At 41.2% G+C, this 15,953-nt stretch overlaps 1 protein-coding gene across 3 annotated transcripts in view; it reads right to left on the reverse strand.

The window, feature by feature from the left end:
• adamts9 (ADAM metallopeptidase with thrombospondin type 1 motif, 9) overlaps window positions 1-15,953 on the reverse strand; it is a 512,150-nt gene that overhangs the window by 76,182 nt on the left and 420,015 nt on the right. For all 3 annotated transcript variants that reach the window (XM_051921185.1, XM_051921184.1, XM_028824025.2), the window contains 5 exons: window positions 11,655-11,784; window positions 10,269-10,395; window positions 9,560-9,770; window positions 9,270-9,434; window positions 3,975-4,139 (listed from right to left, as the gene is read on the reverse strand). In XM_051921185.1, the coding sequence (XP_051777145.1) occupies window positions 3,975-4,139; window positions 9,270-9,434; window positions 9,560-9,770; window positions 10,269-10,395; window positions 11,655-11,784 (798 nt within the window). The remainder of the gene's footprint in view (window positions 1-3,974; window positions 4,140-9,269; window positions 9,435-9,559; window positions 9,771-10,268; window positions 10,396-11,654; window positions 11,785-15,953) is intronic.

Here is a 15,953-nt window from a genome sequence, read left to right on the forward strand (position 1 = left end):
TGCAGACCTCATTTTCCACCTGTCACACGTCGATCTCCACCCTCTCTGAGCAGCAAAGGTTAAAAGCTTTTATCAGAGCACAAAGACAAGGGGAGGTCAGCATGAGCAACTGAAGCTGGCTGTGGGCTGCTCTGTTTCTACTTCACCAGTTTGAGTGAATTGAGGTCACACTTGTGTGACATGGGTTCTGTGAAAACTGCACACGGTTCATTTCATGCCTTCAAATATATATTTAGCTTGAATGACAGCGCAATGGTATGTGAATGCATAAGCTCTGTCACACGTTTAGACTTATCGGGGATCTTCGTGCAATCTTACTGCAAAGTGAAAATGATGGAGCTATCTGTTCAAACTCTGAGCATAGAATTAAACAAAAAATCCTACAGCCAGAAATACTACAAATGAACTGAAGCATCAAATTTTGCTCTGAACTTCAGCAGAAGAGTCAAGCAATTGACTGATGTTTGAAAATTCATTATGAGCACTAAGTAATGGGATACAGTGTGTTACACTATCTATCTATCTATCTATCTTGTCTGTTTTTATACATGTATACTGCCTCACCAGTTTTGTCTTAACATGATAATGTTTGTCCTTTTATTAATGTATTCCCTGTGTGTAAGTGTGCTCTTACCATTATTAGTTCATAACTTTTTCATATGTGCCACCTTATCTGAACTTCATCCGGCCATAAAAAAAAATTGTTGTGATCATCTAGAGCAGGGGTCCTCAATCCCATTCCTGGAGGGCCGCAGTGGCTGCAGGTTTTTGTTCTAACCCGGTTGCTTAATTAGAAAGCAATTCTTGCCAATAATTTAATTTCATGGCTTATTTGTGCTTTAACTCTGCTATGTCGGCTTATTCTCATATCCTGGATTTTCTTCCCCTTTCTAAGGATATCATCCAAATGATTTGAAAGGTAAAACGGAGGAGTAATTCTCAGTCCTTCACTTTTTCTCTGCACTTTCCTTCCAAGTATTCAATTAAACCAAATAGTGCATGATAAATACACATGGGTGTAAATGGTAACAAGCTGAATGGAGAAATGCTGATCGCTTTTGTCATTTGTATCTTATTGCTAATTAGGAGCAACTTAAAAACCAAGACTACAGCTGTTTAAGACTAAAATAAGCAATAAGGGTTCAAAATCTTAACGAGCAAGACCACTAAAGTGAAGCAGAAGTGTTACTTGAGCAATAAGGGCTTCTTATTAAGCAGTTGGATTGGAACAAAAACCTGCAGCCACTGCGGCCCTCCAGGACCGTGACTGAGGACCCCTGATCTATACGTTCTGATGGACACTTGAATTGGATTAAGTGTCTGAGATTTTTAAGAAAGGTTGCAATTGGGTAGTCAAGGTCAAAACACAATGAGGAAAAAAATCGACCATCAAGTTAAAGGGATCACACAAAGCTCAAGACAAAGCTAGAGGTCAGTCTGAGTAGAAAAGGTCTGGGGATGTATGAGGCAGCACTGCTTAAGGCAGCGAAAGTCCAAAAATTTTCTTTCGCGGAGCATCTGAGGGACTGCCCATAAATAAAGTCGTGACGAGACAATCTATGGACAATCGCCAATAAAAACAGTTAATTTTACAAGTTTAAAAGACATTTTATTAATAAAGGAATCAAAGGATAAATCTTAAATTAATGTGAACGTTGAGATTGTTTTTCAGCACATATTTGCTCCGCCTTCTTCTATCCGTACAGTGAGCGAGATCTTCTAACAACGAGACTTTTTAAGTCTCACGAGATGTGTTTTTGACACTGTTGGTGTTGATATTATGATGAATGGTGAACAGTGAAAATTTTAACTTGCATTCAAAATAAATACAACAATTTGATTAACCATTATCTGTTTTTCCAACATAAAATTTTTTTTTTTAAAACATTATCTTTTTAATCAACCAAAAGTTCAAAAACACTAGCAATTTTAAATATTTTACAAAAGTTTTTGCGGCGCCCCTACAAAATTCCACAGCGCACGGTGCACCGGTTGCCCGACAGTGGCCTAAGGCCTGTGCCACAGTGCCACTGACGTGAGTAAACAAGTGACACTAAGTCAGGACACTTATTTCATTTATTTGAGAAGATTCAAAAGTGGCTCAAGAGTGTCTCGCACAATTGTATGTGCCCCTACAGTCAAAAGCAGTGAACTGACACAAGGCGGCTGTAGTAAAGGTTATACTTTCGTATTATGGGTCCACCTCTCTAGTACCAGGTAGGATTCAAACAGGTGCTGGAAACATCGCTTGGACTTGACAGCCTCACACGGTTCCTGTTGAGCTTTTTGATTCATGCTGCAAATCTTCTTCTTGTGTATTCCGATAGGCCTTCTGCATACCACTGCTGTAACCAGCTTGCTAGGTGATTTTTACTTTCATTGTCTCTCAATGCTTTTGGGATTTTGTTTTGACAGAAGAGAATTAGTTCTCTTCATTATTTTCTTTCTTTAATGTGTGGATATTAAAGTCTGTTTTTATTTTCATTCTATCGAATGTTTGTCACGTTGTCATCTTGTTTTCTGGTGGGTGCTGCCATCTTCTGGACACAGCGATTCATCATTAGGGCTATGGCTCTAGAAAGTGTGTGCCAATACGTCACAAGAGTAACAGTATAAAGCCGTAGACTCAGAGCTGGCCTCATCTAAGATTACAGATAAACACAAGAGTTTTGTGTGATTACTCTTGCTGCTCCCTTTGGCTAGGACTTTTGTTTAGCGTGTTCACCTCCTTTCCGAGTCAGAACACTAACACCTTCAACACGTTTAGCCATTCTCCTCTCACCAGTCTCATTAACAAAACAGCTTCTCATGGGATTATTTTTTTAGTTATTGCCTCTTTTGTTGCCCAGTTTTCTGCAAATTCTGGAGACTGTGTTGCATGAAATTCCTAGAAGGGCAGCTGAAACCACAATGACTGGCAACAAAAATCATAACACGGTCCTAGTTACTTTGGTTACACGCCTGTCCCATTCTAGTGTTGAGCCAAACAACAATTACACCTTCTGACTGGGCCTGCACGCTATACGGCTTAGCCTGGCGCCACATAACTGGAGAAGTAAGCGGTTTGCATGAACTAGTAGATGGACCGAATAAATTGCCCACTGAGTGCTTATAAAGTATTGCAATGGGTCAAAATGTTAACTTTGGGCTTTCAATGGATTTATATATTTAGGTATCCCTGAACTAGATTTTGAAATGATGTCTGCTTGTGTATCAGGATGCAACGTCGTGAACACAATAAATCAGAAACTCATCATTAGTTCTGTTAATTCGGTTATTAGCAGTGTACAATTCTAGAAACCAATTTATTTTGAGAAAAACCACTCCAGTAGAGTTTACACAGAAGCTTATTTTGCATATCATGGACATATCTGTGCCAATTGCAGCATACCTGGGGAAAAATAATACATTTTTTTCAATAGGACATGATTTTTTCATTTCATTGCACATAATGAAATATATGCCTATGATATTTTACTTCTAAAATCAGCTTTGCATAGACACACCAAATTTTTTTATTACCACTTCATTGCCTTGTTTGTTAAAGAGAAAATACTCTTATAATTTCTTTGCCTGATGTAGCATTATTCCTATTTTCTCCTAGATATTTACCTTATCATCCTCTCCCTAAAAAATAAAAAGTCAGAAAGCAGAACTGAAAGGCCTAACATGTCTCTGGAGATTGAAAGCCAAGAGCCATATCCAAGAAAAGCTGGCATACGTTTTAAAAGAGCGAGCAGAACAAACCTCCCGTATCGCACCTCTCGGGCTGACAACCTATACAATCGATACAAATCTCAAATGTACAGCAGCCCACAAGGATATCATCCTGATGTTAAGTTAAACAGCTCGCTCCTATGATCTCTAAATTGTGACAAACAGGATACTTGGTGCAAACGTCAATGTTAATACAAATAAATAAATGGCTGGAGAGAAGCTAAGACACAGTCAAAAAAAGTGACTTATGAGAGTACCTGTCCCCACGGTCCAACCTGCCAGGCAGCGCACTCCTGCTGCTGACATGGGAGCACAGAATGTGGCTTTGTAGAGGAGTCACACAATCTGTCATGAAGTCTGTCCTCTCCAAACTGACACCAGGCCTGACGGTGCTTGTAACCCTTCCCACACGTCACCAGACACTGAAGGAACAATCACAGTGAAAACCAACAATTAATGAATGACATGGAGCTGACACACCACACTAGCTGAACCTGAAGAGTTTCATGTGCCTGTTCAGATGTGATTCACAACTGCACTTATTTATTTAACAAAGCGAACAGTATTAGTGCAGTGTTATTGTAGAGGTATAGTTAACATATACATTGACACATAAATTAAGAGGAACGAGTTAAACAACTGTCATCATACACTGATATGTTACACTCTGTTATCTATATCTGTTATTTATTTATTATATTACATATTGCAAGATATCAATACCCCCAGGTGGAGCCCTCCCTGCAGCATGGAGGTGCCCCGAATGCCAGCAGGGAATTATGGACATTGGAGTTTACCTTTACAACCCTGTTGGATACCACGGGGGCCACTAGAAGGCGCTGCAGGGAGGAGCACTGACTATTTTCCCTACACCCCAGAAGTACGTCCCAGTCACATGGACAGAAGGAATGACGTACTTCCAGGATAAAAAAAGAAGAGTTTTGATCTAAGAAGTCACAAGGACTGAGGGTTCAGAAACACTTCCGGGTCACGGACTATAAAGGACTCTGGGAAATCCCAGACAGACGAGCTGAGTTGGGAGGCAGGGTGGCTAAGCGTCTGGGAGTGGAGGATTGGTTATTGTGTATTGATTAGTGTTATTTGTATGAGTATTGGGGAGTGGGGGGTGTTTTCTGCATTGTTTATTAATAATAAATTCAACATTTTGGATTTTATCTGGTGTCTGGCGTGGTGTCCGAGGGTTCAAGGGAGCGAGAGCGCCCTTATCTGTCACAATATCTATTGACTATATTTATGTATCTAGATTGCCTAATACCATACATTGCATCAATGTTCATATTGCTTACCACACGTTAATATTGCTGCTACTTTTTTGTCTTTTCTTTGCACAATGTCTTGTCTTATTTGTGTTTTAATTTAAATTTTAAATCTTAATTTTAATTTTTTATTTGCACTTCATGTTGTTACACTGTGGACCCTGAGCTTCGTAATTTCGTCTAGCTGTATACTTGTATATGGTTGAGATGACCATAAAGTTGGCTTTGACTCTGAAATACAGACTTTGCTGGACGTTCTAATCGGTAGAAGTGATGGCCTACACAGAGCGCGAGGATATCTGGCTGACCACCCAATTATTCTACCCCTCTGTGTTTTTCACTCCAGAGTTTGGGTTGGAACTGCAGATGTGATGCAGCAAATGCAAAGGGCAGTAAATGAGCCTGCTAAGATTAAATATGGATGAAGGGGTGTTGAGAGGCCACAAGAAAAAGATTTAGGTAATAATGTTCACTGTAGAAACATTTATGGATGAAAATTTGTTTTTTTACTTTAAATGTTGCAAAAGGTAATGTCACACACCTTAATCCACTAGAGGGCCTGACTGCATGATCATCAGTGTCTTAGAAGCTGTGTGTATTGGGCCTGCTTCTTCACAGCAACATCCTCAGACTTCTGTACTCTAATTAGGTGTCACGGTGGTTGTAGCCTACTCCACTGGCGTAGGGCGCAAAGGCACTATACTGTTGATCTGGTATACCAGGTGAATTGCTTTTACCAGTATGGAGTTTGAGAAAAACATTTACTGGCATGTTAAAAATTAGCGAGAAACTTGCAAATATATTTAGAACACAAAATGTTCACTCAAAAGAACCCAGGAAATGTGATCTTGTGTCAGTGTGTTGATGTCTTTGTGTATGGACTTATATTTGGTCTGTTCATAACCCCTTTAAGAATAAGAATAATAATAATTCTTTACATTTATGTAGCGCTTTTCTCACTACTCAAAGTGCTCAGCAATTGCAGTTTAAGGGCCTCGCTCAAGGGCCCAACAGAGCAGAGTCCCTATTGGCATTTACGGGATTCGAACCGGCAACCTTCCGATTGCCAGTAGAGATCCCCAGCCTCAGAGCCACCACTCCACTCAGAGTGCTGTGAGGTTCAAGCTGATTGGTAAGCTAATGCCAACATGAAGGTAGGACAAGAAGGAGCCACGTCTTGTGCTAATTACCTGGCAGTGCCGACACCAGTGAGCAAGCGAATACTTTTATCGGTTCAAGAGAGGTAATACCTTGTGACGGGTGGCTGGGTCCCATGCCTGGCCGGGACGCCCCTTCTACATATGTTCTGGGGGGAGCAACCATGGGTGTCTCAGTACCTCCCCCAGGACGCTTGGTGGCAGCCTCCCTGGCTGACGATGGTGCCTCAGTTTCCTGCAGGGCTCCATGGGAGATGGAGTTCTCCACAGCTCTGTTGGGATGTGGGGTGGCCGCCAGGGGGTGCTGCATGGGTCCCTGAGCCAACATGGACGACTCTGCAGCCCCGCCTGGAAGTGCAACCAGAAACAGGTGATCAAGCCCCTGGAGCACTTCTGGGTGGGCTATAAAAAGGGCCAGCAACCACCACTCAGGGGCCAGAATTGGGAGGAAGAGGACGAGGTGGCCTGGGAGGAGTGGTGGTGCCAAACGGGAGTGTTGTGATTGATTTGAAGTGCTTTTGGGACTGCGTTGTGGCTGGGGGGTTCACAGGGAAGACGTGCCCTCCAGCTGAAGAAAAATAAAGTCTTTGTGTTTTTACATGTGCCTCTGTCTGAGTCTGTGCCGGGTCGGGCGCTATATAGCATCTTTCTCACAACCTGTAAGTGAATTTATGTAAATAGAAAAGTGTTAATAAGCATTTCCATTGATCAGAAATAAGTCTGCGTTAATTAAATTAAAGAATACATTAATTGCATAACACTATGCAGTTTGTTTTGTGTAATATAGACTCTCCCCCCACCATCTCCATCTCTTTCAGACCTGAGGATCATCCTCTGCTAGCACCGCACTACATGCTCTGGTCTTGACACAGTGATAGTGTAGTACGGCAACGGACCCCATAAGTGCACAGATTCAAAATTCAGTCTGCCAAAGGTGTTGTAAGACACTGCTTTTAAAGTAAGATAGTTACTGTATATTAACTAATTATAGCACTGAAGAATAGTGATGTGCTTTGTGATGACACATGGGAATAAGAATTTGGCTGTACTCTGTAAACAAGTCCACAGTGGTCCTATAAACGTTATACGGGTTTAAGGCCAGCAATCATCGCTGAAAATGGTGCCAGTTTAGCACAGGACACACTCACAGACTGCCCTATTGGCAGGTGTCTTAAAGGCAATCCGACTTTCACCAAAACCACAAAAACAGCAAAAGACAGACACCTCAATAACTGTGCAGCTGACGTGAGGCATTTCGATTAGGAGCACAAGAAGGTAACGTGGCACTTGTTCAAAATGGTTGGCCCCCTCCTGACGAAGAGGAGTCACGCTGTGCCACCATGCAAAGACGTCTTGTTCGAGAAATCAGACCACATGTATTTGGTAAAAAGAAGTATTTATAGAAAAGGTCAGAATTATTAAAAATACAGTGCATTTTCAACTACAATGCACATTTTGTACATCTAAAATATCGTAACGCTATAGCCATTGATTATGCACAAATTGACCAAATCATTCCTTAGATATTCATTTCAGATGACATCAAAGTGTTGAGCATGGACTCCTTTTAGAAACTGATGGCTTATTTGTTAATAAAGCTTTAAGTTAGAAGCCTCGTTTCTTTGGCCAAGCATACAGTCAATGCAGAATTCATAGTATACAGTATATATATATATATATATATATATATATATTTAAACTGACTTGGTACCTTTAAAAACTGAATTCACTCTTTCAGACTTTCTCCAAAGGCTTATTCGGCCAGTAGTGCTAATTAAAGTGAGCCCGTGTTGCTGTCAGAGCACAGATGTACCATAAATGTACCTACGCCACTGCCTTGTGCTCGGTGTGCAGCGACGTTTGCTTCTGACAAGTTACAGACACACGACTACAGCCATTTCCTAGCATAAACAAGCTAAGCAACTGCTCAGTGCGTAACAACCCTTCTTACTCTCCTTCTCTGTGTGCATCGAGGACCCCCACCGCCTGCAGGCCCCAAGTAGCCACTTAAGGCCACAGAAAGGCTAAAAACTCCCCCGTAGGAAACAGGCGTTGATTGGGGGTTTATCACAAGGCAAACTCCTGGGGTTTTCTTTCTGTTCATGACTTTCTGAGGCGACTATTTCACTCATTTCTTTGCTAGAAGCTCTTTTCCCTGGACTTTGGCACAGCATTCATAAACACTTTCAGTGCTTTAACTACTCAAATACTCGTGACGTTACTGTTATACAAACGTTACTGTCTGTATTACTGCACTGTTCTCTCAACACCTGGTATTTAGGTTGTGCCCCTCCAGTACCACTCCTGTGCTCCTACAGACTGAACATTAAAGTGTATATAAATAGTAACATAATATTCTCAGACCTGCTTAACACAATTCAAAGCTGTGGGGTGCCAGCATATCCATCACAGAGCCCAGTCAGGCACTGACCACAAATAGTAAATTTAAAGTTGACAATTAGCTTAACATGCATGTCTATAAGATATGAGACAGAACTCGATTAACCAAAGGAACACCCGTGCAGACAGGGGGGAGTTATACAAACTCCATGAAAACAACAAGCAGGTGCTGGATTCAAACCCCACACGTATATCAGTGAGGGAATAAGTGGGTCAAGGAAATGAAAAAATAAACAAACAAACTAAATCTGACTCTTCTAAATATACTCTGACGTCTCCGGCTTTCTTTAGAAGACAAATTAAGAGGTGAAATGACCCCGCCTGTGTGCAGTGCTGGTATGCTACCCGTGTTCCAGTTAAACACAAATGTTTTAGTCATGGTGCACACTGGGAGTACCTCTGTGTGTTTAACCCAACTAGCACACCAGACCCTTCTCTGAGTAATACATGGCAGCCTTTTCTTAATAACAACAAGGGTTGCCTTATCCATCTAGAACTCAAGTGGAGGTTCACTAACCTGTGATCCCAGTTTCCCATTAAAGTCAATATGGAATCTCCCAGATTCCCCTTACCTTCCTGAAATTAACATCACATTCTATAAAATTAGGCCTCACACTTTTCTAGATGGATCATGGCCATTCTATTGTCTTAAAACTTGATGGTGCTTGGTTGTAACTAAACTCAAAGCCTATCGAGGTCCTCCTTAAATGCCACTCACTTCAGACCAGTCGCCAGTTTTCCACTGGGGGCAGAGAAACTCGTTGCACTGCTGCATGTCCAGCTTGTCTTGCTGATTGCATTTGCTGTTATCCAGAACTCCACCAAGAGAACTGACACAGACAGCTCCTCGTCTTCGAGTGCCACCGCCACAGCTTTTTGAACACTCCACAGACAGAGAGAATTAGAGAGAAGAAGACAGAGAGGAAGACAAAAGCAGAGGGATGTCAATTTGGGAAGGTACAAGAAAATAAAAATGTGTCCGCACTGGGAGCACCAGGGGGAACTTACTTCTGTCCAAGAAGAATACTGCCAACCTCCTACATTACAGTCGCCATGACACACCTCCCTATCATCTGGTTTGCGTTGGCTGCTGCAGAAGCGGTCATCAATCTTTTCGGTTTTTCCCTCGGAGCGGCTGTATTTGGCACAGTAAAGCTCTCGTGTCCTATAGCCTGGTCCACACTGAGCAGTACACTCGCTTCTCCTGGCTATATGCCACCTTTCAGAGGGAGAGAGACAGAGAACAGTTTAGATTGCGACTATACATTCAAGGGGCAGATCCCATATTATCGCATGACTAGGATCACACACTGGAAGCGGGGGGCATAGTGCTGCATTAGTTAGTGCTACTGCCCTAGAGTTAAAGCAGTCTGGATTCAAATGCTAGAATGGAAACTGCATGCATGGGCTCCTCTAGGAACATCCCAAAGACGGCACTCAGTGGCCTGCTGCTGTGAAGTATCTTAGACCTGAAGGCCCCACCAGCAGTGCTGAGCAATAAGCACAGTTTTAAAAAACAGCTAATGTGTCAGAGGCTGAGAAGTCAGCCCCCTTAAAGGTCATAGCCTAACTATCTGAAACCCACCAAAACACAGTTCAGGGTCACCTGTTTTGTCATTGGGGTCACATGGCGTTCCCTAAAATACCCTATGGCTCAATTCATTTTTTAACTCATGGCCAAAGGGTTTTAGTATACTGCTACACTTTCTTCGCTTACCTCAGTTCACATTCTGTGTTGCATAGCTCGGTTATTGCAGAGGGTCTCTGGGAACCGTAACATCTTTGATCAGAGACCACAACTCGATCGGATTCTCTGCTGCAAAGGATTTTCCTTTTCCGTTCACCTATTTAAAAACAAAACAAAAAACATTCTACGCAACCAGACTCGAAAGTATCCTGCCAGCAAGTGTCAATGCTTGATTTAAAAACAGCACAATGGTAAGACTCTGAAGACACTGGCCTGGTCGGCTGAACACATCACTAGGTGTGCCCTCTCTAACCTCCAGGACAACTACACCAAGCAGTGTCTGACCAGGGCGAAGAAAACTATCAGGGATGCCAGCCTATCTCTCCTCTGTGCCACCATCAGGTAGACGGTATGGCTGCCTGAAGACAGGAATCGAGAGAGACTGAAGAGGAGATTCTGGTCACAGTTCGTCTGCATCTTGAACGAGGAAAATCTCTCAAGATACAAGACTCCCTATTGTGAATTAGGTTATTAGTTATTGTCTGCTTGTCGTGTTTTGTAATTCTGGTGTAATGCATTCATTTAGCATAGTAAGAGGATCAGTCACTTTAAACAGTAGTCGGGGACAACGCTGTGTGTACAAAGACCACCGGGACTTGAGGTTTCATTTGTTTTCCTTTTTTCTTTGTGTTCACCCAAAAATGAATATTCTTTCCCGTGAATCAAAATCCCTTCTTGCTTTACAATTTTGTCTACTTGCTTTTAGCTGTTTTTTGAGATCGTTCTTCCCCCAAACTATGTGACTCTTCAGTTCCACCCGGGGGGGGGGGTAAACGTTAACATTTAACATTATACAAAGTTATTGTCTGTTTTTTACCTGCATTATTATCAATCTTTAATTTAACATTGTTTACTGTATCAGTATGCTGCTGCTGGAGAATGTGAATTTCCCATTGGGATTAATAAAGTATCTATCTATCATTTTTTTAGGATTCAGGATAGCACAGAACAAGATCTTATCATGCACTCTTAAATAACTTGTCCAAACATTGGCGTTCACTATGAGAGGCACTACATATAATGGAGATTGAGTGACCAGTCCACTATGACTCCCAATTTCTTCTCACAAAGTGAACTTTTGAGTTTCCAACTTTCTATTAGGCATTCAAACAATACAACAGCTTTGTTTATTATGGACTATACACGTTCAAAAGAATTCTATATATGTGCCACAGTGGCACTATAGTTTGAGCTGGAACCCAATGCTTAGCCCATGCACATACAGTAATGGACCAGTTCATGGAAAGGGAAATTAGGACAGCATTTATTTGTAAGGCATATTCCGAGAGAAGGGATTCAAATTGAATGTTACAGTCCTAGTACAAGTTGTTGCAGTTTGTCCTTCTCAGCACATACCTTGGCAAAGCTTGCTGCACTCCTGCCAAGGGCCATACACATCCCAAAAGTACTGCTGTGGTTTATCCTCAATGGGAATGTTGAAGGAGTACCGCACATCCGGGTTGTACAAGTTTCCCACTGATAAGACCTGTTTGGGGGGTGGAGGTGGGGGTAAGAAAAATATATATTAGAAATGTATGTGGTTAGCCAGGGAGGAACAGACACTAACTAGTGTGCTTCAGAAGAAACGGAGAACATAACCTGAAATTCTAAAACCCCTGTAATACAGGAATGTGAGGGGCTGGAGCCTAATTTCACAGCATCAGGCACAAAGCAGGAACCCACCCTTGGCAGGGCACATGTCCACTGAAGGCCTCATTCATGCACACACTCACACGGCAATTTTTAATAGTTGACAAATAACCTAAACTGCATATCACTTCGGATGTGGTGTAGAAAACCAGAGCACCATGAAGAAAACCCAGGGAGAACACGCAGAGCCCACACACATAAGTGGGGAGCGTATTCTGAACTCAGGGCTCTTGATCTAACAGTAGCAGCATCACACATTGAACAACCAGGACACTCCCAGACTCTGAGAAGAAACCAAAAAGGGAATAAAAAGAAATGTAATCAGTGAGATAAACAAAGAAAAAGCAATTATATTTACATATTGGGCTTGAGTTTGGGGGGTAGAGAGAGGTACATTACAAACATCTTGACAAGAACGTGCTATTCAGCCCAACAAGCTCACCAGTCCTGTTTCATTAGATTCTCTTAAAAACACCGAGTCGAGATTTAAAGGCCCCTTAAGTCCTGCTCTCCACCAAATTACTTTGTCACTTATTCCATATGTCTGTAGTTCTTTGTGTGAAGAAACATTTTCTTACATTTGTGCAAAATGTTGCCCTTAACAAGTTTCCAACTGTGTCCACGTGTTCTTAAGGAAGAATTTAATTTAAAGTAACAGCAGGGATCTGCTATACTAATTCACTTCATAATTTTAAACACTTCAATCATGGCACCTCTTAATCTCTTGCTTGCTTAAACTAAAAAGGTTTAACTCCTTCAGGCTTTCGCACAGCTCATACCTTCTCAGTCATGAATCGACTTAGCTGCCCTGCTCTTGACTTCATCTAGTGCTGATCTGCCCTTTTGTAATATGGAGACCCAAACTGCACATGCTACTCCAGCTGGGGCCTCACTAGTGTAGGGCACTATATAACTTGCCCATCCTATTAGCACCTTTTCAGCCTGGAAGTTTCTGGATAGAGGGTGGTGAAAAGTGTCCAGCACATATTTGGTGACTTGTTCCTCGTAACTGTGTCTGTGGGGGGCACAAAGCATCCTCAGGAACCCCTTTCACCCCAGCTGTGGTCTGTTTATCCTTTTACCTTCTGTGTGTGAGGTGTTATAGGAGCCTATGTGCCAGCACCAGCAGTCTCAGAAACAGCGTCTACACTCAAGTCCAAGTTCTAGGCCACCTCTCCGTAAACACCATACAACCCCGTCAGGTCTATCAAGTTTGTACTGCAGTCCTGGACTATGACTACCTCAGGTCTATCAGGGCTCTGCTGTACTTGTAGCTATACAGCTGTCTGTATGTTACTGTTTCTGTTATCTGAACTGTTTTTATACTTTACTGCCTATTCTAATTCTACTGTACTTATTGTATACACTGTCTCACTAATCGTTCTGCATATGTTCTTGACTTACTATTGTCTGTACAATCCCTCACTGCTGTATATTTATATTTATCTGATTACTTACACGTCTGGTTAGACTCGAAACTGCATTTCATTGTCAAGGTACCTGTAATGTGTCCAATGACAATAAATAATAATTCTTTGCATTTTTCTCACTACTCAAAGAGCTCCGCAATTGCAGGTTATGTTCCTTGCTCAACGGACCAACAGAGCAGAGTCCCTATTGGCATTTACAGGATTCAAACCAGCAACCATCCGATTGCCAGTGCAGATCCCTAGCCTCCGAGCCACCACTCCGCCTGTAAAGCTGAGTCTAATCTAATCTAAATCTGTCCTGTGTGTGAGTGTACTTTGAGGGTATGTGCCATACCCCATGACTCTACACTGGATTATGTAGGTTTGATAATGGATGAATAGGTAGAAAATTTGTCAAACTATCTACTTATCAATTGATACACTAGATGAATCCGTTTACCAAGTAGATTAATAGACGGTACCTTACTGATTCCTTGAAGAAATACAGTAAATAAATCATGATAATGCCTTTATCATCAATAATTTATGCTTGTGCATGACGGCTTAACAAAATCAGGATGTATGTAATAAATGAGGGGCGAGCTTCACAAACATAATCATCAGCATTCCAGAAGGTGCTATGCATTTCTGTGAAAAATACTGAAGCAAAAGTTTAATTTTAGAGGGAGAACAACTCTCCCACAATTTGTGAAATTGCACTGTCTCTGTTTTTTTAAATAATACCAAAGAAATAAAAACATAAATAAAACATGACTTTGATCTGCATACTCATCACTGTTGCCCCAAAAAAGTATTTAAACCAGCAAAGGCATGGAGGTAATGAAAATCATAGTCATTACCAGAGAGTGCTGTGTGTCTCCTATAATATTTTATAATTCTACTTATTGTATTCGGTGTTGTATCACAGCACTTAGTAGTTCTTTTGAACTGCATGGAGGTGCTTCTCATGGTATATAACCCTTAAATCGATTTCTAAGTTCATTTAAGTCTCTTTATAGGATTGTTTTCAGGGTACAAAGCCATGTTTCCTGGTTAGGTAGGCACTGTAAACTGGTCCAACGTGGGTAACAGTGAGATGGCCTAATGTCATGTCCGGGCTTGATGGCTGCCTCTTATCTCCAGCCATCTCCAGAACACTATCTAATAAAGCATTTGTTTCTTGCATGACTGTGCTGTTTAGAGTGTTTAATTTGCATTTTCAAGTAGTAGCAGGAAGAATACAGTAGAACCTCTGGTCACGAATGTTTCTGAAACACGTACAAATCAGGTTGCGATCAAAAAGTTTGCCAAACTTTTGCATCTGTTCATGACCACACACTCTGGTGGCGAACAAAAACACTGGCGGCCAGTTTCCCTTCCGGTTTGTTACGCGCCAGTGATTTCCACACGTGTTCAGTCTCTCCCTGTACATCATTCTTGGTCAGATGTTTGTGCATTCGCTGTGAACTCAGAGTTCTATTTCGTGTGCTTTTGCTTTAATTTTGCAATTAACAATGGCCTCTAAGGAAGTGAAGACTGGTAGTGTTGGTGAGAAGAAAGGTTCGAAGAAAACTGAAATCCAATTAAAGAAAGAAAAGTACTGAATAATACTGAAAAGTATTAGTGTGGTGTTCATGTTACCGATCTTGCCGCCGAGTACAAGAAGTCGAAATCTATTAGAAATCTATTGATTTCTAAATTGAAATCTTCCATTGCGGAGCCGGACTCTCCCTCAAAACTGTAACCTCCTCTCCACCCAGCTTCCTCCTCACTTCCTTCACGCCAGAACTCAACTCATGCAAGGTTAGTTTTCTTGGTTGTTTATGGTTAGTTTTGGTATAAATTAAGGATTTTTCAAACTTAATTTTTTTCCCTGTGCTTAAAACTCATAAAAAAAGTATTTACAGCGAGTGGTTTGTAAGGGTGAAGCGTGAACTCTTACGATGTTAGTTTCCTCTGTTATTCAATGTTTTTACGTTTAGTTTACTATTACACTGTGCATTCTATGGTATAATTAACTATTTTTGTGCTTAAAAATCTTAAAAAAAAAAAATTACATAGTTTGTATGGGCTGGAACAGATTCATTGTATTTACATACAATCTTATGGGGAAATTACGTTCAGGTCGCGGCCAAATCGGGTCGCGTCCAGAGTTTTGGAATGAATTACAGTCGTGACTAGAGGTACCACTGTATATATATTTGAAAAAGTTTCAAAAAAGGCTCTGTTCTCAAATATATGCTTTTTAGTCCTTGACATTTTTTTAATTCATATTACCATTATCTCTCTTTTATCAACATCCAGTGGTGGCTCATAGCTAAAATTAGTGGGGGTGATGCTCCAGAAAATTTTTAGCCTTTGTTTTAAAATTGTGTAAAAGGAAACAAACATGTATAAAAAGAAAATTTATTCAGAAAAGCCAAACACCACGCCGCTGGAGCTGTGAAGCGTACACTTCCATACAAAGATTTTTGTATCTTTTTCATAAACTGGGGGATGGCTACTGACATTAAGCTTAAGGATTATATATTGTACAAGTATAAAGAAAGAATTAAAGAAAAAAGGACTCATTATATTAAATGTTATTGATAATATC

This window comes from Erpetoichthys calabaricus, chromosome 18 (assembly GCF_900747795.2).
Source record: "Erpetoichthys calabaricus chromosome 18, fErpCal1.3, whole genome shotgun sequence".
In the NCBI taxonomy this organism is placed as follows: Eukaryota; Metazoa; Chordata; class Cladistia; order Polypteriformes; family Polypteridae; genus Erpetoichthys; species Erpetoichthys calabaricus.